The sequence below is a fragment of the Xenopus tropicalis genome, chromosome 4 (assembly GCF_000004195.4).
Source record: "Xenopus tropicalis strain Nigerian chromosome 4, UCB_Xtro_10.0, whole genome shotgun sequence".
NCBI lineage: Eukaryota > Metazoa > Chordata > Amphibia > Anura > Pipidae > Xenopus > Xenopus tropicalis.
In genome coordinates this window covers 58,983,905-59,006,544 of record NC_030680.2, presented here as the reverse complement: position 1 = coordinate 59,006,544, position 22,640 = coordinate 58,983,905, and the positions used below count along the sequence as shown (strand labels likewise).

Below are 22,640 nucleotides of genomic sequence, written 5' to 3'. Positions count from 1 at the left end.
TATAGAAAATGTACTTAATCACTATTTGAACTGTAAGATATAAATATAATTTTTTTTTTCCGCACATACCTGATTACCCCCCCTCCCCACGAGTCTCACTCTAAGGGGCACATTTACTAATCCACGAACGTCCGAAAAGCGTCTGAATGCGTTTTTTTCGTAATGATCGGTACTTTGCGACTTTTCCACAAATTGTCGCAACTTTTTCGAGCTCTCAATACGAAAGTTGCGACAATTCGCAAGAGTCGTAATGGCTATGAAAAAGTCGCGACAATTCACGAAAGTCATAATGGCAATGAAAAAGTCGTGACAATTCACGAAATTTGTAATGGCTATGAAAAAGTCGCGACAATTCGCGCAAGTTGTACCGGTTACGAAAAAGTCGCGACAATTTACGGGAAAGTCGTAACGGCAACGAAAAAATCGCAAAAAATACGAAAAAGTCGCAAAATGTTCGTTTTCCAATCCAAATTTTTCTCGTTCGGAATCGGATTCGTGGATTAGTAAATCAGCCCCTAAGGGTAATGCCACACTAGGCGTAGGGCGGATATTTTTGACAAGCGTAAAAGCACTTGCTGAAAATTCCGCCCTACGCCTCCTACATGTGCCTGCACCGGAATGAATGAAATACGCTCAGGTGCAGGCACATGTAGCCGATATACGCATGAAAACGCAAGATAATTCAAGATAATGAGCATATCTCATTCATTCGGGTGCAGGCACATGTAGGAGGCGTAGGGCGGAATTTTCAGCAAACGCTTTTACGCTTGCCAAAAATATCCGCCCTACGCCTCGTGTGGCATTAGCCTTACACAACCCTTCTCTTATATTGTTCCATTGTGAAGTGATGGATTCTGGGACTTGGAGCCTCTCTGCTTTCTAAATAGTTTGTGCACTACCCAATATGATAAGCAGAGACTACATGTTCCAGAATCCTTTACTTTTCCATGGCACAAAGTAAAGGAGTGGGTTGCATTATGCTATCAGCAAATAGGAAAATGGGAATTCGTTGGTGTTCTCAGGGTTTCTTTCAGTCAGTGGATTAGGTATGTTTGTGTAAAACAAAAACACATTTATATCTATTTATAAGTTCAGATAGTGTGTATATGGACTTGTCTCAAAAAGGGGTATAATTCCCTTTAAACATTATTAAACCAAAGCTGGCCAGCATAATTTATTTAGAACATACACATAGGGGCAGATTTATCAAAATGTGAGGTTAGAACAACTTAGAAAAACTCACCTATGTTCTATTCTTTCCTATGGGATTTTTAGGAGTGTATTTATAAAGTAGTGAGTTCTAACTTTCACCCATTGATAAATATGCTTCTAAAAATCCATAGGAATAAATAGAACATAGGTGAGTTTTTATGTATTAAGCTCTAAACTCACATTTTGATAAATCTGCCCCATACTGTACATAAAACCCCACACATATTCATTTCATCTGTGAACCTCTGCTCCGATATGGTCTCCTTATTTGTGCTGTATTGTGAGGTCACCTCCGATGGTTCCTGCAACAGAAATTTACCTCTTGTTCTTTCTGATTTTTCCCACTCTATATGGGTATCCAGTGTCATTTCATCTTTATACCTGTATATCTCAACTTATATATTATAAAGAATACTGTGTCATAAAGGTTCCGTTTAAATATTCGGAAAGGATTTTTTACAGTGAGAGCTGTGAAGTTGTGGAATTCCCTCCCCGAATCAGTCGTACTGGCTGATACATTATATAACTGTAAGAAGGGGCTGGATGGATTCTTAGCAAGTGAGTGAATACAGGGTTATGGGAGATAGCTCTTAGTACTAGTTGATCCAGGGACTGGTCCGATTGCCATCTTGGAGTCAGGAAGGAATTTTTTCCCCTCTGCGGCAAATTAGAGAGGCTTCAGATGGGGATTTTTGCCTTCCTCTGGATCAACTAGAAGTTAGGCAGGTTATATATAGGCATTATGGCTGAACGTGATGGACGTATGTCTTTTTTCAACCCAACTTACTATGTTACTAAAAGGTATATGTATGGGATGTCTAATCTGGAAACCTGTTATCCAGAAAGTTCTGCGTTACTGAAAGGCCATTTCCCATAGACTCTATTATCACCAAATAATTCTTAATTCTTAATTTTTAAAAATCATTTCCGTTTTCTCTGTAATAATAAAACAGTACCTTGTACTTTATCACAATTTAGATATAATTAATCCTTATTGGAGGCAAAACAAACCTATTAGGTTTTTTCAATATTTAAATGATTTTTAGCAGACTTTAGTTATGGAGATCCAAATTACAGAAAGATCTCTTATCCGGAAAACACCAGGTTCCAAGCATTCTGGATAACAGGTCCCATATCTGTATAATGATATCTAAAATAATCTGGTCATACAAACATGGTCATAGAATTAAGTCGGATGGCATTGTCTTATGTGTGATGGGATTTTCAAACATACCCAATTCGTACTGGCTGATTTATGGCCAGATATCAACCAGACTGACTGCAGGTAGACCCACATACAAGGGCCAATAAGCTGCCTACTTTGTCTGGAGGGTCTACGTTGGCATATGATGTGAGCCCATGTATGGCCATATTAGGTTACAGGATTACAGCATTAGTTAAGATTGTTGTCATGGGTTACCAGACTTCTGCAAACTTTTGCCAATGTTACAACATAACCCTGTATGAATCTATGACAAGCTATGTACTCATATAAGCTTATTTATACAGTCTGCCTCTGCCTAATTGTACTTATTTAATTTTGCATGTTTGTTCTTTTTAGATTTTACTTTACAAATGACACGAAATAACATTCAAAAATATATCGTCCAAGTCGTTTTTCCTAAACCAACAGCTTAACACATTCTTATTTCACCGCAATATTATTGTCTTCTATAATGAGTATGTTAATTTGTTACTTTTAAATGTGTATATTTTTCTTTAGCAAATACTTGAGAAGCTGCCATTAGGACATTTTTAACTTGCTAATATCTTGTATGTGCAGCACGGTAGCAAAATACATCAAAGTCTGACCAATACAAAAAGATTTTCCTTTGCATATTAAGGGACTGATTTATCTTTTTTATTCTTAAGTATGAATTTAAAAAAAAAAAGACATGAAACTCAAAAACTGTTGCTTAAAAACATGAAAAAATAGAAAGGATCCCCCTGCCCTACCGCTCCTCCGCTGATGCGTTAAATTTACGCGCTCGGGGGAGGACATCAGGTGGGGGGCTCTGCGAGGGGGGTTAGGGGGGCACCTGCAGGGCCCCTGGGGCGGGAGCCCCCCAGTCCGACCCTGTTTGTATTCCTTCTCTTTAGCCTCTACATTGGTTGCCACAGATTCAGCTTGATGGTGTAGAGTTTTTATAACCCCCAGTTTATGTAACAGAGGATGGTTGGAATCAATCCTGTTTATTTCAACTATTATAGTCTAAAGTGTATATCTGTAAAATGTGCACCCTAAATCACTGAAACTTAAATGGCTGCCCCCATGGCTATACAGTAGTTGATTTAACTAGTTTAATTACATAAACTATATTACAGCTTCAGAAGCAGACATACAATTGTAACAGTAACATGCAAACCCCTTTGATTTTTTGATCCTTTAAAGAGATTTGTGGGACGGCACATAAAATAATGCTTTAAAGTATTTAATTTCAGCAATTTGAATGGCTTGTCAGAATCAATTATCTTTTCACCCAGTAACCTGATAGTGGGAAATGAGTCTTTTTTTAATTACCATTTGTCCAGAACATGGAATTAATAAGAGAACCCTTTGGAGAGAACTGGAGATGGCAGTTTGTTTGTTAACCCTGTGAGAACGCTACTGTCAGTAAGATACAGTATATTAAAAACATTTGGAAGCTAAATCTAATTACTTCATTATTTGCTGATGGACCTATAATCTGTGGTGTCATTTACAGTGTACAAGTTCACTGAAAGCAATGCGAACAGTATGAAATTACATATATCTATATTGTGGGAGAGGGGCTTTTGTGCAACTCTGGATAGAAATGTTATACTATAGTATAGACAGTAATGCATGGTGTTTCACATTTAAAAAAAATCACAATTTTAGTTTCACAGACTGGGCTGATTGATTGGGCTAATTTTCTAATTCAAAACTGAAGGCTGAAAAAATGCATAATGTTTATAACTGGTAAATTATATGGGACAGGTTTTGCATTACAAGATGACTGTGCCTGATTCTTTAGGCACAAGTGTGTTGCACCTATTGACACTGGGTGCAAGGGGAACCCTGGATCTACTGCCTGCTCAGAAGGTGGTGGTAGTAGGACACAACTATACGGAAGTCAAGGAGTGGATTTTGTAGCAAGTACTAATGAAAGTGGTTTTACGAGCAACTGACTGAGGTGCAGGAGCCCCTGAGGCAGTAGCCCGGGTGAGCCCTGCTTCATAGAAGCTATTACAGAGAGGAATGGATGAGATTATCAGTACCTCACTCACCCAGCCACTTTTATACAGCTGTGGACACCATATATTCCTGGTAGCAGCTGATTGGGGTACATGATTGATTTGGGGCAGTTGTTGCCTCTTTCACTTTTAAGGACAATAACCACGTTTCTATAATGAATAACAGCATTCCTTTTAGCAAAGCAATTTGTATGAAATGTTTAGACCACAGATTCCCTACCTTTTTTACACATGAGCCACACTCACATGTAAAAAGTATTGGTAAGCCACACAAGCATGAAAAAAGTTCTTTGGGGATGCCAAATAAGGACTGTGATTAGTTATTTGGTAGCCCCATGGGGACTGTTAGCCTACAGGAGGTTCTGCTTGTAGTAAAGATGTGTCCCTGTGCTTCCAAAACTTGCTTCTAAGACAGAAATGTAAAAATGGGCACCTACTTTGAGGCCACTGGGAGCAACATCAAAGGGGGTGAGGAGCAACATGTTGGTCATGAGTCAATGTTTGGGGTTCACTGGTTTAGACTGTTCCTTTACCTTAAAGAACTGATATCAAGGAAATTGGATGTTGCTGAATCATATGCTTCTTATTTTTGGCTAAACCAATATATTTACAAATATTTCTCATCAGGAAAGTCCTTAAAAGAATTCCCTGTGAAGGTATGAAGCCAGACGCCACTCTCCCTTCAGCCAGAGAAGCCAAGCTCTTGGGCAGCCTCAGACATCCATTTATTGTCAGGTTCCTTAGTAGCTTCTTGGAGAAGGAGGATTTCTGTATCATCACTGAATTTTGTGAGGTAAACAGAATTATTCATCACAAAGAGATCATTGGTGTAAATATAAAGATTTTTTTATGCCAGACAAATGATTATTTTACATTTCTCTAGACTTGGCCTTACTTACTGAAATTACAAAATCCTGGCTTGAAAAATGGTGAACGCGTCTTTTTACATTGTACATCAGCATATTATATTAACTAGAGCTTTATAAATATGTTCCTGATACCACTTTGTTTAGTAAATCTTTTGGTGCAGACTAAATTCTGTATATTTTGGCTTGTTCTGAAAAATCTCATTCTAAGTTGATTGTGAGAGTCTGACTACTTTGTATATAGAGACTAAAAAGGGCAAATTTATAATTGCACACATGCAAGAGCTCCTTAACAGTGATGTAACAGTTGGTCTGTGATGTAACAGATGGTCTTTGCTCACAAGTGTCTATGAATTATTTTAGAATTATTTTAGAATGTATTAAGGTTGCTAAATATATTCAATATTTGTCACAGGGTGGGGATCTTCAGAATCGCATCCAGAAGCAACGAGAGAAAAGCCAACTTTTTCCTGAAGAACATGTCATGGAATGGTTTATTCAACTCCTTCTTGGGGTCAACTATCTTCATGAGAGGTGTGGCTTTCTTGCATGCCTAGTTGGGGGTCATTTACTAAAGTGGGGCAAGTTTCACTTAGTTCAGTAAGCAATAGTAACCAATAATACATTTGTTTATATTATTCCACCTGCAGTAGACTAAGAAAGCTGATTGGCTGTTGTTAGTTACAGACCGACGTTCTTTGGGGATATACAACTTTGAACATCCTTTTTCTTAATTAGATTTAATTTTGTAAAATAATCGTCTCTCAGGTAATTACCTTGACAACAAAATATTTTACAAAATGGAAACCAATTGAAAAGTTTCCAGGGGCAGGAACTGTTCATATTCAGACACTTCTGAACATCCTCTTTAAATTTGTGATATTTCCTAAATTGTAAGGCCACAAAGAAAACCAGCAAATCAATACAATGATACTCAGAGGCAGCCATGGGCTACAATCCATGGTGATCATCTTTAGAGCAGTAGCTTTAACAATAAATATTGAATAACAATAAGTAATTCTTTACATACATATTGTGACATATATTTAAGGGAACATAGCTTTGTATATTTCCACAAGTGAATGAAATATTTGAACATCTGGAACATCTCAACCTCTAAAGATTTTGCCTGGTATGGGATCTATTATTTGGAAATGCAGCAATGCCACAATGCCATCGTGAGATATCACCTTGTTATTTAAATTAATGTAGGCCTACACTCTACCATATAACAATAAAAAAAACTGGTCAGAGTGCATTCATGAACTCATTTGCAATGTCTGCTTTATTACATAAAGCTTTCGCTGCCTGGCCCTTGACCCCATGATCAGAGGTTACAACTTCATCACACTAATAATCATTTCTTATATCTATAAATGAAAAAATAATTTATTTAGATTGTCCACTTTAAATAAGATAATACAAATGTAGATTGTTGGTACAAACAATACTATTTTTTTTACTTCATTGTTTGGAAGTTTTTATTAGCCTTAAGACATGTTGTCTGGCATTAAACAAAAGCCCCCTATCCTTGTGAGGATTACATGCTACTAAAGGCAATTCAAATGCTGCTAGTACTGCACATGGACTGCTGAAGGCAATAACTCACTAACTATGGGTATGACACACTTCTGGAGGCAATACATTACTGCTGGAGGGCTGACATACTGCTGGAGGAAATTTACATGCTGCTAGTTGGACACAATGGGTTATTAAGACAACTGCATACTGTCTGTGGAACTGGCATATATCTAGACTCTAGAGGCATTACAAAGGCTTGTGTTGTCCAATACACTATGTCAAGTGGCTAATCAACGATTGGCTTTTTTCAGCCAGCCGGCTTTTCTGTGTATTGTATGCAAGTGGATAAAAGCTGATCCCCAGTCCAGTGTGCCATTAGCATTGAAGTGTACAAGAGGTTTAATTCTCTCTCTGCATAGTTACATGGAAGCCAGTGCAGTTTGCAAACACATCAAATTAAAGTAAACTTGCAGTGCTCACTGCAATATACTTAACGTTCTTTTATAGCTGTTTATAAGATACAAAGAGCTTTCTACTGTTTACATTTTTTACCTACTGCCTCTCAGACTTACTGCCCTTGGGTCAATTGAATGTGCAGGCAGTATCGCCAATGAAATGCTGTGTATAACTAAGTAGGGCAGATTGATCAAAATGTGAGTTTAGAGTTCATACATAAAAACCCACCCATATTTCTATTTATTCCTACGAGATTTTTAGAGCCATATTTATCAATAGGTGAAACTTAGAACTCACCATTTCATAAATACTCTTCTAAAAATCCCATAGGAATGAATAGAACGTAGGTGTGTTTTTATGTATTAAACCCTAAACTCAAATTTTGATAAATCTGCCCCTATGTATCCTTATTGTATTTCGAGTTATTATGACATCTAAAGGGATTCGTTAGTCTGATATAAACAGTATACTTTTTTATGCAAATCTTTTAGACTTGTCCACATGTGGTGGAAATACATCTCTATAATGATCTATTTAACAGGTTGATTCTGCATCGAGATTTAAAGAGCAAAAACATCTTCTTGAAGAATGGAACAGTCAAAATTGGTGAGAGAACCAAATGGGTAGATGTAGATATGGGTGATGCAGGCAATAACATCTAAGCTTGAATCATAAAGAATACAAAAGTCCACAGGAAATTCAAAGCCCCCAAGGAGAGAGTATACTGTAAATGCTACCCACAGCTATAAACAGAGTCAGACTGATGGCTCCAGAGCCCACTGGGGCAGCCACCTCAGGCCCCACCCCAAAAAGTTTTAGGGTTGTAAGGCCACAATAACTATAACTGAGTGCAGCGCTAGGTGCAAAACATTGTGCCCTTAAAACTGTCATTGATCAGGCATTAAGTCCAGGGATTTGGAATTTTTCGACGAAGTAAAGCAAAATGGGACAGATTCACTCATCACTACAGGTCTTTTCTTTGATAATGTAACTGATAGTAGACTGCTTAAATTAAATTATCACCTATGTTTTTTGTGCCTCAATACAAAAAAGTTGGGTGCCAAGACTTTATACTCATACAGCACTATGTGGCCTGAATAGACTTTGTACTGTGACACTGATTTCCACTTTACCCATTGTACAGAGAACTTGGGTATTATCCTTATCTCTCTTACAAACCACTATTACTAGTTATCAATTATCAGTAGTTTAACTACTCTGGGCCAGGCCCCCCTGCAAAATAATCTTCACAGGGGCCTGGTGCAGTGTAACAAAAGAGTAACAGGCATCCCACCCTGACACGGCCTCCGTCTGCTTTAACGTGTCCCCCTGCCCCAGCCAGCTTGAACTAGGCCCCTTCAAGCAGAAAGTTTAAACTCAAATGTTCAAAAAGTCAGTGCTCAAAAGCTCATGAGAAAGATTCTTTTTTTTTTTTATTTCAATTCCCAGCAGACTGATACAAGCTGTGTGTAGTAGAGGAGCAGTAAATTCTGTTTGGTACAAAAAAAACAAATGTTATTAAGCAAAACTGAACATTTTTTAGGAGCATGGTCACAATAATAAACCACTCAACAGTGTCTTTTATTTGATGACAAATAAAGTAAAGGCTAATTTTCACGAGACTTATAAGCTTACTTCGCTTACATGAAGAAGGTACTCCAGTTACAGCTATATAGCTAGGTTTGTTAAATTGCTAAATGATAGGATTTTTCCATCTCTTGGTTAGGACCCTAAGGAAAGCTGAGTTTGCAATAGGGCATTGTGTCAAGAGGGTTACTTAGTTCATAAATAGGAGAGAATCCCAAGATTACAGACTCTTGATGGAAGGTGAATGGTGCGGAAGAGCCTAAGGCAATAGACTATTATATATCACTGCTCTGTGCTCCCTTCAGATAGCTAGCTCTAATAAATCACTGATTTGTACCCTTTGCGTAGATTATATTTTTTGGCTGTCTATATAACAAAAAAAACACATTTGCGTGAAACAAATATAACATTGTTATTTTCAGTATAGTTTCCATTATATTAAGTCCCAAGAGATTGCTTTTGGTCATGTTAGGACACTGTAAAAACATTAGGATGAAAGTTGCTTTCTATAAAAATTGTGCCCTGTGCACTTTAGTAAATCATTCATTTGATCATATAGGCAGAGCACTTTCTTTTAGGACACACTGGGGTCATTTATAAAGTTCACACATGAAATGCACATTGCACAAAAAATTAGCAAATGGCCCACAAATAAGATTGATATTTGCGTGAGAGTGGCCACTGTTCGTGTTTGTTGTGCATGAATATAGCAAATATATTTTACACTACCATAGTTGTGGCATAATTCAGACATCATGTCATATTTAAAAACTCATTCGCACTAGCAATAAAAATTTGCAATTGTGTTTGCAGATTAAACCAGCCTTTATATATAATTTATAAACATGGGGAGGACAAATATGTGAGAATAATTCTGCACTGCAAGCTTTATGAATGGGCCCCACTATATTTAAAGTTAATTACAATGCTGCTGTAGTGCTGTGTGATCTGAGCGAGCAGCAAGACTTGCTTGGTTGGCATTTATAAAAGGCATTTGTTGTGCAGAAAATAGTGGTTGCACATTGTACATTATATATCACAGATATTGACATTGACAATGAACAAAGTAAGTTGAGGTGCCACTGTTTTACTGCTTATCGTGTACCATGAGATATCAATGAGCCTGCGGTGTCTATGGAGCTGAAACCCATACACAATAAATTATCACTCGCATCCCTTACCTGACAGTGCCTGAACTGTGTCCATTTTACATCGCTTCTGAGATTTCTTCAACTTATGGTCTTTGGGATTTGGATAGCACATTGCGTCTATATATAAACTGCAAGGACGTAACAAAGATAGTTCAAGCAATCACGAAATGCATGCCCTAAAAAGAAATCATCCCCCAGAGATCTTCTCTGTCACTTAGATGTCTGCAGATACATTGCCAAGATATTTCAGTTTGTTTGCGGTAGGGAGATGCTACAGTCTGGTTCATAACATGAGTTTAGATTTTTGTACTGGCCAGGAGAGTTCTATCAAAAATAATTTGTGAAAAGCATTTATCAAATCTGCATGGAATATCCATACCCTGGAGTTAGACTGTGTACAGTGGTTTGGCCAAGATTAATATGTTTTGTGAACCAGAACCCAGGCATATAGTTATACTGAGCGAGGCATGCAATTGGCTAAAATGGAACAAAAACCTTAGTTGAAAAGTAAAATAAAATTGCAAAATGAAAAAAGTATTTTTTATTTTAGTTGTGGCTGTCCCTGCAGATACCAAGCAGATACCAGCCTGTCTATTTCTTTTACTATAACAAAATGAGCATACAGGGAGGGGAATATTGATTGTGTTAGGAGTCCTGGGCAGTGGCTGGCATGGTCTGGAGGTAGAATGGTTGTTTTGATGGCAGCAGCATCCTACCTATACATATATATATGTAGGGGATCAGAGAACCCTGTCCCCTGTTTCTCAGTCTGTGATCTCATCCAGCCTAGCTACAGCCTGGGGAGGGATCCGGTTGGCTGGCTGCCCCAGTGCACGTCTGGGAGAGGTGTGCCTAAGCTTTGGAGCCAAAAATCTAGGGGCGGGCCCAGCAGCTTATAAAGGGAGCCCCTGCTGTTGTTTGCCAGAGTTGAAAGAGATACAGTGTGAGCAGCCATATTGTGTGTTAGACTTGAAAGGAAAAAGTCTGCTGGGCTGCCAGGAAGGAATCAGTCCTCTATGGTATCTCTTGTGTGTGTCCCCTGCTGTGAACAGGTATTGTTCGTTTGCCTGCTACGTGGGAGCAGCCACCTTTATAAAGGGAAGGTACTCTGGGGCAGGTAGCGCTACCTGGGGGGACTAAAGAGCTCTTGGGGAAGGGACTGAACTAACCTAAGGGTTGTGGTTTATCCGGATCCAAGTGGGGATTGGGCATCTATAGAGACTGTCTGTGCCAGCTGTGGATAAACTACATGGGTTCCTCAGAGCAGGAAAATCAGTTATACATAAAGTGTTAACTTCCAACTCCAACAGTTATATAAAGTTTAACATTTCTGCAAAAGCTGTGTGTGATTATTTCCTAGTGGAAATCCCCTAGAGGTGTGTTCCTCAGTGTCCACTAGGTGGAGGCACTGCGCTGTTCCCAGTTCCCAGTATCAATATTCTTTGAAGAACACACATCTCCTGAAAATACAGCCCATATATAAGTGAATGTGCCAAGAAAGGGTTACATATATATAATGCTCTTTAAATAGTAAGTCCATTTTAAAGGAGAAGGAAAGGCATTTTACTGCCACATTAGTGTCACCTAGAATACTATATTTATTCTGCAGAAAGCATTACTAAACCTCAGTAACCAGCCTAATTGGACTCGTGTTGTGGAGTACCGCAGGGGTCTGTCCTTGGCCCCTTACTTTTTAACTTGTATATTAATGACCTGGAGGTGGGCATTGAAAGAACTGTTTCTATTTTTGCTGATGATACTAAACTGTGCAAGACTATAAGCCCCATGCAGGATGCTGCCACTTTGCAGAGTGATATCACAGTTGGAAAACTGGGCAGATACTAAAATCTACAATTAGTATTGATGTTGGTATATATTGTTTATGTATGTGAGTGTATAGATTGGTCAGTATAGGTTTGTGTGTGTGCCGGGTTCACCTGGAAGGGTTGAACGTGATGGACTTTGGTAGTTTTACAACCCAACCTAACTATGTAACTATATCGTTTTATATATCAGAGCCCCGACTGAGGAGGGATTCTTGCCAGAAGCTTGCAGTGAAGTAGTCCAAGTCCAAGTAGAAAAAAAGGTAGAATCACCAGAGGATGCCAAATTGTTAGACAATCTCCAGTGATTCTAGTTACGTACCTCCTAGCTCATAATCATAAATTAAATGCATCTAGCAAGAAATGCATCAGGCTTTGTTTAATTTTTCATTTTCTATTGACCTGAGTGAATTCCTTAAGTACCTACCAGTGTTTTTCACATAATCTTGGACTCGTGAAGGACTGGGGCTTAATCACCTGGACCTAACACAGTACATGCAGAGTTTTATACTAGTTGTGCTCATGTGCTGTAGCAGATATTTTTAGCGCTCTATTTGAATGTCCTCCCTTTGAACTATAGTATTAATATACTGACACTGTCTAACCACAAACAAACTCAGAAAACAGAAGAGAACTCACTATGTATCCCCAACAAATATTGGTACCAAAACATCACAGAATGTCACATTTGAATCATTAGTGTTGAGGGTCCTAATCTAATGTTTTTTCTGTAATTGCATTTCTTGTTATTTTATTGACCCAGGTGACTTTGGAGTGTCCCGTATTTTGTCAATGCCATCAGACATGGCAACAACATTCACTGGAACACCACACTATATGAGCCCAGAGGTCCTTGAACATTATGGATACAATGCCAAATCTGATATCTGGTAAGTTGACATCTACATGAAATTCTGCCCAAATATTCTTACATTACCCATTTGATGACTGAAACAAATACTGACAGGCAGGCAAGAAAGAAAGCCTTCTATGCTATAATACTATATGCCTATAATACTATAAAACTATAAGATATCAGAAAGTATTGTACCCCATCAAAGGTCATCATTTTTGTATGAAATAATGCTACATTCATGAACTTGTGCAGCCTGTGATTGTCACCAGTGCTACAAAGTAGCATACTGATTCATATATGGTTAAGTGCCAGGGCTGTTAGTTGTCCATGTAGTGACTCACCTAAGTAAGAATTCATGGAAGGAGTTTCAAATTATTGACATTTTTTAATCTGATGCTGCATTTCAGCTCATGTAGCTCATAATTATAGCATTGATGCCTTCAAACAGCTACACACACTGATGGCTACAAACAGGCACATTACCCTGTTATATGGCACCCTGTGAAATGGTTCTCCCAATTTATATGTTTTTACAGGGGATTCAAGAAATTCAAGGCATTTATTTAAATAAAAAAAGACTATTCATTTACTTACTATAGGCACCATTTATAAAGTACTAACATAGGTGCTAAATTGCTCAGTTACATTCTACAACAAGTTAAAAATCAAAAGCAGCTGTTTGATTGGTTGTTGTGGTGACCTACATAGATACAATTTTGCATCTATGTTCATAAATCTGAAAACAATATGTTTATGAGAATATACATCTTAATACAATGATTTACCAAAAGTAGAATCCATATTAGTTATTTGGATAACCCTTCATTTCACTGCTATGGGCACTATCAGAGAAAACAGGCCTAGGGAATTTCAGCTACTCAGGAATAGTTTGGCCCTTGAGGATTCTGAGAGGGAGTTGTAATTTGATACAATCTGCAGGACATGGGTTGAATATCCAGTCATTTACTAACTCTTGGATTTGTTTGGTTTTATTTTCTGATTCAGATTTTTTTGGGGTAAAATGTTTAACTTTTTGGTTTATGTTATGAAAAGTCGTGTGATTTTAAAGATTCGGATTTGGTTTTGCTAGGCACGTGGATTCGGCCAAATCCTGCCGAAAAAGGCTGAAGCTAAGCTGAATCCCGAACTGAATCCTGGATTCGGTGCATCCCTTGTTATGACATAATGTAATAATGTGTACCAGTGGGTCCAATTTCTCAGACTTGGGCCTTAAGACAAAAGCCATTTCTGCGCTACCAAAAAAACCTGACCCAGTTTATAGGTACAATCTAGTACTGCTTCTCAACCAAACTTACATGCTTACACTTGTGTTCCATCTTTGTTTAACCCTTTGTCCTTAGACAGAGAAATAATAATAGTTTCTCTAGTTGTTTTTCTTGATCTGTCTACATTTTAGCTTTTCAGATAAAGTCTCTGGCTCTTTAATTACCCAGCAATGCTTAGCTGTTTATAGCATGGTCAACAAGTATAATGTCATGCCAGGTTCACATATCTACCAACGTTCTTAAATGATCTGTTTTCTCATCTGCAGTTGATAACTACACATCAGCTGTCACCTCTTTTAGAAAGGAAAGGTGCTGAATCAATGACAAGGAGATAACATAAAAATTGTCACTTCTTATGAACCTGTCAGTTGCTGTGTCTCAACCTGAGCTCTAGGCATCAGTAGTGAACTCAAAGCTGTAAAAATATCCAGGTTCAAAAAACAGGACCAGATTTTAGAAAGGTGCATACAACTGACAGTGAGCATAGGGACCTGCATTCCAAGCACGGGGCACAGTAAGAGGGGGGCCATTAGGAATTAAAAAATAAAACAGACACACATGAGTGGCTTTCTGTTATATATATATATATAATATGCTATTTTAGCAGGGCACAGCTTATGTGGAGGAATAGTTTTCATACAATGACATGAGAAGGTCTGAATAGAAAGATAAATAAAAACAAAGAAAATGTAACTATAAAATGGTAGCCTAATGGAGCAGTAGGGTTTATGACCCACAACAACGAGACAGTATTTTAAGCTGGAAGGAGGCAGAAGAGACCAGAAAAAATCTCTGACCATCGAAAAAGTTGCAAAGAGTAGGATATTGTATAGCATAGTAGAAATTAACATAAAGGTATATCAACTCCAAGCATTCCATTGAAGGCAATCAGTGGGAGTTGTAGTTGAATGGGACGAGTAGTACATTTTTGAATTACTACTGTATTTTCCCCTTGGGTGAGGCCCCAACATTCCTGCAATGAAGGGGACTACTCATTTTTAACACCTGCCCTGGAGCTGGATACAGAATTATAATGTGTTTTAAAATGGAAGGCAGATATAAAACTGATTTAGAAGTTTAACAGAATAAGTAATCTTCCCTGTTAGCAGAAATTATCATATCTAATTAGTCTGTATTGTATCTGACTACTTGTTCAGCCTCTTACGTCTCTCACTTTCATAATTAGTCACCAGAGGACAAAGGCAGTGACAGCTGAAAGAGGTCATTCTTTCTTTACCAAGTCATCATGTGTTGTTAAAGGAGGCCAGTGGGAAGGATTTGGCCCTCCAATATTTTTTATTTTGTAATTGTTGATGCCCAAGGCTCTACGTGCTTCTTTCTATGACATAATTCATCACTTTATTATAATCCAGCACAAGAGATCATGTTGTATTGCTTTTGGGCCTACTATATACAAATGGTTGAATAGTGTTTGTATCACAGTCATATAGTTTGGTCTGTACATTCCCAAGGCTTTATCAAGTTCCACAAGGGATTTTTTTGCCATGAGGCTAGGTGAGAACTAGGGAGGTACGAGATGTGGCAAAAAACGCCATTGGTAACCTTAAACGAATAATTCCTGTTTTACTGGAAATTGAACTATTTTTAATTACTTGATAGCTCCAGTAACTCAGGAAGCAAACATAGCCCAGTAGTACATAGTTCATGTATATCTACATAGCAAAATGGCTTTATTTTGTGAGAATAAGCCTACTCGCTGACCTACCTAGGCTGAAATAATATTTGTATTTGGTGATGAGTAAGAAACTATTCTACTGTCCATTAATTTTCATTTATGTCCTGGGGCAACCCAACAGTGCATTCAGTATATCCATAATGTGAGTAGATCCTCTTGTCCATGAATACATGTGTTTTATGAGACTATCTGTGTGTCTCTTTCTACCTATAACTTGCGTTTAGAAAATACAGTAGATGTACAGGGGCTCATGGAGTATCTATTTATAGGTTATTGGTTTAAATTCTGTACTATTGCCCATGAGAATACTTGTATGGGATCCATTATCTGGAAACTGGTTATCCACAAAGTTCCAAATTACAGGAAGACCATCTCCTATAGACTCCATTATAAATAATAAATTCTATTATTTATCTTTTTCTCTGTAATAATAACACAGTTCCTTGTATTTGATCCCAACTAAGCATATAATTAATTCTTAATGGAGGCAAAACAAACCTGTTGGGTTTATTAATGTTTAAATGATTTTTTTAGTAGACTTAAGGTAAGGAAATCCAAATTACAGAAAGACCCCACATCCAGAAGACCTCAGGTCCCAAGCATTGTAGATAACAGGTCCCATATCTGTACCACCACAATGTCAAGATATTATCATAATCTAATGCCACTATACAATGCTACCTTCTGCTGTTAAGATTTATTTTTACTCTCACAAGTCACAGAATTTGTACTTTTTGCTTGAGTGTTTGTTAGAAGATTTGAGAACTAGAGACCTATTTATCAAACTGTGTCAAATAACTGAGTAATATTACACTGCTCATTGCTACCTGCCCAAAAGGGTTTGTTACAAGGAATATTTGAAGCCCAGTGCAAAATTCCAGTGTAAAAAAGCTTTGGTTGTTTTTAATATTCTGCATTTTATGTTGAAAGTGTCAGGTGTAATGTGTACATATTTTGTAAGGACCAGTGACAGCGCTGACAAATACATGAAGGCATACATCTGTGTACAGCGACAGTATTCTCTGTTCTCTGTATGATGGATTTTCATTACAATATAAAGGCCTTGTTCTCTCTCAAGGTGTTTCATGCTTCAGTAAAACCATCTGTAAATTTGCAAGAAGCAGATACTGAGTCTGCAAAATCCTGTAGCAGCTGGGGCTGATATATTAACCACTGCACCCATCATTGCTGGAAATATTTTTATACATAGGATTTATCTAGAAAACAGCTAGCTCTTTAGAAACCGCTGCATTTGAATGACTTGAATTATTTTAGGATTAACAAGTCTAAATCTGCTGTAGCCACTGTAGCAACTATTCACAGAGTGTTGAATCTTCCTTAAATTAAATTCTGCTAGCAAACAGATGGTAGAGAATGGGAGTTATTAAGGGGACAGTTTAAGACTGAGGTACCTACAGACTGTGTGGAGTGTCGGAGAGGGATTTGTGTAAGTAAAGTGTGTGTGTGTTGGTTGTAGAACAGTATTAACAGATAATTCTTGGTGCTAGGATCTTTGTTTAGTTGGATCTTCTTTTATGGTACATGCCAGTGAACAGAGAAATATTTATATGTTAGACAAGCAGAGGGGCCTGAGAGAGGTATTCTCTTTGTAGAATCTTGATATCACCAGTGCTCCAAGCAAGATTCTATTGCTGTAGCACTCCTCATCAGTAGGCAGCTATTAACTGGCAACACAAGGGATGTACAGATTTCATACCATCTTGCCCATAAGTTACAAATATAATGAATGTTGAGTTAGTATGTCTGTATAACCTATGGCCCAATTTGTACTATTTGACCAATTATGGGGATGGGCAAATTGCACTCTTATGTTCATCCCATACACATAGTAAAAGGACCTTCCCAGTCCCAGTTTTTAATTCAGGTTGATCATATTGTGACATAACTGCACCACAGTGTGGATGAATCACTTAGTGGGGAGGCCCCATCCATATAACTGTAAAACTTGTATTGTTAAATCCAATAATCATTTAGATTTCCTCAAAGGGGCTTCAGCTGCCTAATGTGCTGTACCCCAGTGGTTTTAAGACTCTTTTTGATCCAAGCCCTTTGCGGTCCTGTCACATAAGTGTCCCCGGAAGTTATTATCAGATGATTATCAGATACCTACTATATAAAATGTCCCCTAGTCATATTAGGTACTCATGGGCTTTGTAATTACCTGAAATATGATCAATGAAACAAGCAGAAAGCATTATTTTTGTTGCTATACCTTTGAATTTGATAGTACCTATGGCATAGGAATAAATTAGGAAAGTATAATCTCCCAGAAACAGAGCATTTGATCGTGGATATGACTACATCTAGGAGCAGACAAATCAATACGTAAAGGCTAGATTTAGATAACAAGATAATTAGTGGCTTGGTGCCCAGAACAAAGGCAGTTTTCTTTGTCTTGCAGTCATAACATTTTAGCAAGACCAGTGGCATATCCTACCAATGTCAGCTAATGGGATAAGAACAATGTTACTATGGAGGCCCACAGTGAAGCATCTCAGTAACATCATAGCCTGTGGTTCAGCTGAAAGTTTTCTATGCAATGACTTTATGATCAGTAAACTGAAAATACAAAAAAAGCAGTAACAGAGTATTCTAATACTATATTTGTTTGATGTAAAATTATTTTGTGCATTATAAACTGCAGAAAGTATATTTCTCTAGCATAAAACCCCATAGATAAATATCAGGATTATAGAAACTAGTTTTACCAAAAGTGCATTTATTCTTATGAATTACATTAAAACTAGTAATAGTTTTATTATACAAATTCATCCAAAAAGGTATCTTGTAATAAATTTTCATTCAAAAATAGTCCCCCACTTTTAACCCCTTAATAAATAAGAATACAACCATTCATAACTCAAGGAATGTGTAAAAGGTCTATCAGGGTGTCATTACTGAAATGTCATTGAGTAGAATTAGCAGACTCCAGTCTGTCCTTAGTTTATACTTAATAGTATTTGCTTAAAGGGATAGTAATACTTTCCACATCTTAGAAGGGAAGTTTCACCCTTTATAAGCTATCCTGCACTAATTCCCAACTATATAACCTATTAGGAGTTAGCCCCGCTACTCAGCCCCAACTCCTGACCCAGTGGGGATAAAGGCTGTGTTGGTCAGGGAGTCGCTTCAGTAATGGGGCTGCAGAGAGGCAGGGGGCAAAAACGATGTGTCAAATAAGGGAGGTTCAAGTATTTAAGGCACAGCGACACTTTCCTATTAAATGTTTAAAGTCTTACTATTCCCTTAGTAAGGATTTCACATGCATTTTACATCCTGGTATCCAACACCAATAGCAAAATGTTATTTTAAATTGCAGTAGTTCCCCTAGAATTATGGTTGTGTATGTTGCTTGAGTCTAGCACAGATCTGCCTGCCTGAGTCTACCCTATGTCGTATAATTTAACAAAAGAAGATCAAAGGCATTCAGGGAAAATATAACCTAGAATTTGTATAAAAGTATTAAAATGTGGTGCTTTGATCTAAGGTTGTATGAGGTAGAGAGACAACTGTGAAATAGATACCAATATCAATATCTCCAAGGGAATCCAATGCCACAGGTACAGGGGGGTATGGTAAAATAATACACTGTATGTCCAGGTATTTATGGATTTTATGTCATTCTTACATGTTGAGCAAGAACACTCTGGATCTGGACGAATGTATTGAGTCCATTTTATGCCTGTTTATGACATTTCTACTCTTACAGTAGCTGGACTGAATATCTATCCTGGAACCATGCTTTATGTTCAGAGGTTACACTCATCCATGCCACATACAGGGAGTATCAAAGCATGTTTTAAAATACTTGCAGGCCCTAATATAGAATACATATTCTTCATTTTGAAGACTGCATTTTATAGATTATTTCCCCTTTTCTGGAACATAGTTCTAAACTGCCTTAATAAAAATGCTTTTAAATATAAGTGGAAGGAAGTTCTGGTGAAACAGTTATAATGGGTTTTACAGAGCTGTTTCACAGAACAAAATTTTGGAAAGCATGCTGAACATGAGAAATAGGTTGGAAAAAATATATTTAAAGTACGGATTAGCAGTGTATATACAGTATAGTATACAAATCCCCCAAAGACCATTTAAATAAGGTGCATTTGATCACTAGTTCCAGTATCAGTGGGGTGATATAAGGCGATTGTAAGAAAACATTTCAATACAGTTTATCCCAGAGAGACCAGGGATAGTTGCAAGAAGAGCTTTGAATTTAAAAGATATATTAGTGCAGTGATCCCCAATCTGTGGCTCGTGAGCAACAGGTTGCTCGCCAACCCCTTTGATATTGCTCCCAGTGGCCTCAAAGCAGGTGCTTATTTTTAGATTGCTGGCTTGGGGAAAAGTTTTCGTTGCATACAAAACAGGTGTACAGACAAACTGAACCTACTGTAGGCTGCCAGTCCACATAGGGGCTACCAAATAGCCAATCATAGCTGTTATTAGGCACACCCAGGAACATTGTTCATGTTTGTGTTGCTCCCCAACTCTTGTTACATTTGAATGTGGCCCATGGGGCAAAAAGGTTGGGGATCCCTGTATTAGTGAAACCTAATTGTCTATCCCAAATGGAAGCCAAGAGAAATAACCTCTGATTTACCTGTTTTCTGCATTAGAAACATTCTTTACAGCTCCGAAATGAGCTTGTCCCATTCATGAACCCCACATGTCCCCATAGAATATAATGCTGTTCTGCTGTCTATGTGTAAGAATTAGTGAAACACGTTCTAATGATTTAACATACATATGAGTTAAGGGAAGTAACATACTAGCTTAAGGAGACCTTAATGTTGTTAATGGATTTTAGATTTGAAATGATAAATTATGACAATGCTCTTAATTGTTGGGGGTCTGCTAATTCTACATGCTCAAACAGAATGCCAGGTTTCTGTTAGCGCAGTAAAGTATCATAAACTTCATTTATATGTAAGGGGTTAAGATGGGTTTAGGTTATTTTAAAGGAGTATTTATTATAGGATGAATTGGCAATTGTATTTATTTGCTTCATAAGATATTTGTGTTCTTTTGTAATTGATTTTTGTGATATTCGTTTTATAAAGGATTCATAGGATTAAAAGTGAAATAAAACCTAAAAAGAAAATGAGAAAAAAATGTCTATTTTATAAACTAAACTTACAGTTTAAGCCCCAAGGTTTGACAGTTCTACAACAGTTGTAATCCATAACTTGCCCACAGCAGTCCCTCCATGGATTTTATTTGGTCATGTTTTGAATGCCTGTGACACTTAACTTGCTCTGAACTGGAGCTCCAGGGGGCTAATGTGGATATCGTTGGAGGCACAGATCTTCACTGCTAAAGGATTGTAATGGCCTTCAGCTAGTAAAGAAGGCCAAAATAGCAGAGAGGAGGGGGAGTGGAGGGGGTAGTTAAACCCCTAAGAACTAACATATGTTGCAGATGATACTGATGCAGAATGGGTTATAGCTATGTGGCAACATCACATCAGTTAAATAATATATAAGTAGATGCTTGTCAGACAATGTTATGTTACATGACAATGGTGTTCCAGATTATCCTGCCAGGGAAAGAGGGAGAGCTTTGTATTCTTTTAATAGAAGAAGCATATGCTGTGATTTAGCCAAAACCCTGAGCAGGCAGTTTGACACCATGCCTCACATCATTTTCCCCTTCAGAGGATTTACAGTGTGTTTACTTGTTACAAATTTTCATGATGTGATAACTTGATGTGAGTCACAGGATCCTCAGCAAAAAAACATCCAATTTCTCTTGTGTCTCATTCTTTCTGTTCCTTCCTCCTCTTACCAACCCCCCCCCCCCCCCCATTCTCTTCAAATGAAAAAGAAAATATCACATGTATTGGAACAAAACCAGTGTAGAATCCTGGCAGCCGTTAACACCCTGTGCTTCAGACAATCCAGCGTCAAAGCTGCTTCTCTTTTTAGAAGGATAATCACAGGACATGAAAGAGGCAGGCTTGCTCTCTCGATCCAGAAAATGTCTGCTATAAACGCTTTGATAGGACCTTGTTATTTCCAATGCACTCTATCACTCCTTTATATCTTCGCCCACATTTCTACTGTATTGGATATGGTTTACTAATTATGTATAACTAACTCATAGACTTGTAAGTATTGCAATACAGATTCACAAACATACTCAAATGGTTTTTGGTTGGCTGGGACGGCTGGAAGCAGTAGTTAACAACCAGAATCACCAGACATTTTACTGGTCACAAGAATTCATGAATTTTTCTGGCCTTTCACTCCTTACCCTTTCTCCTAGTGGTCTGCTGGGTATTGTGTGATATTTACCTACAACAGCCATAGGCAGTCCCCAGTGTATATTTGAGCTTACAGTAATGTACCATGATTATGAATTCAATTCTAAAGATCATGGTCACATACAAGGACTATTTTATTACCCTGTATAGACCATCACTAAGCATCCCACCTGTCCTTCCTCCAGCACCTCAAAATTTGGAAAATTTAAAGAAGACTATACCCCCAAACAATGTAAGTCTCTATAAAAATATAATGCATAATACAGCTCATATGTAAAACCCTGCTTCATACAAGTCATTTTCATAAAAATATAATATGGATAATTCTAAATAGAAAATTACCATATTAAATACTAAGGGCCTCCTGCTAGGCCACATCAGCCAATTAATGGACAGAGTTCTGTCTTTTGCTTCCATACTACTTCCTGTTAGGAAGCATTAGGCGCTGCATTATTTCTGGTCATGTGATTTCTGAGGGAGCACACAGTCCATCAAAAAATGGTGGGTCAAGTTCAAGCGTAAAAGAGCAATATTTACTGATATATATATTCCAGTATGGTAAAATTTAGAGATCAGCATATCTGTCCCACTTCGCTTCACCGCGAAGTTTGCGAAACTAATGAAAAATTTGCGAAACATCAAAAACTTCACACAATGCGGCTTTTTTTGATTTGACCGTGA

General features: G+C 37.7%; 1 protein-coding gene across 1 annotated transcript in view; it reads left to right on the top strand.

Moving 5' to 3' along the window:
- LOC100486125 (serine/threonine-protein kinase Nek11) overlaps positions 1-22,640 on the top strand; it is a 149,763-nt gene that overhangs the window by 49,578 nt on the left and 77,545 nt on the right. Inside the window, exons 3-6 of the mRNA XM_002933660.5 lie at positions 5,056-5,221; positions 5,710-5,828; positions 7,813-7,877; positions 12,596-12,722. Coding sequence (XP_002933706.3) covers positions 5,056-5,221; positions 5,710-5,828; positions 7,813-7,877; positions 12,596-12,722 — 477 coding nt within the window. The remainder of the gene's footprint in view (positions 1-5,055; positions 5,222-5,709; positions 5,829-7,812; positions 7,878-12,595; positions 12,723-22,640) is intronic.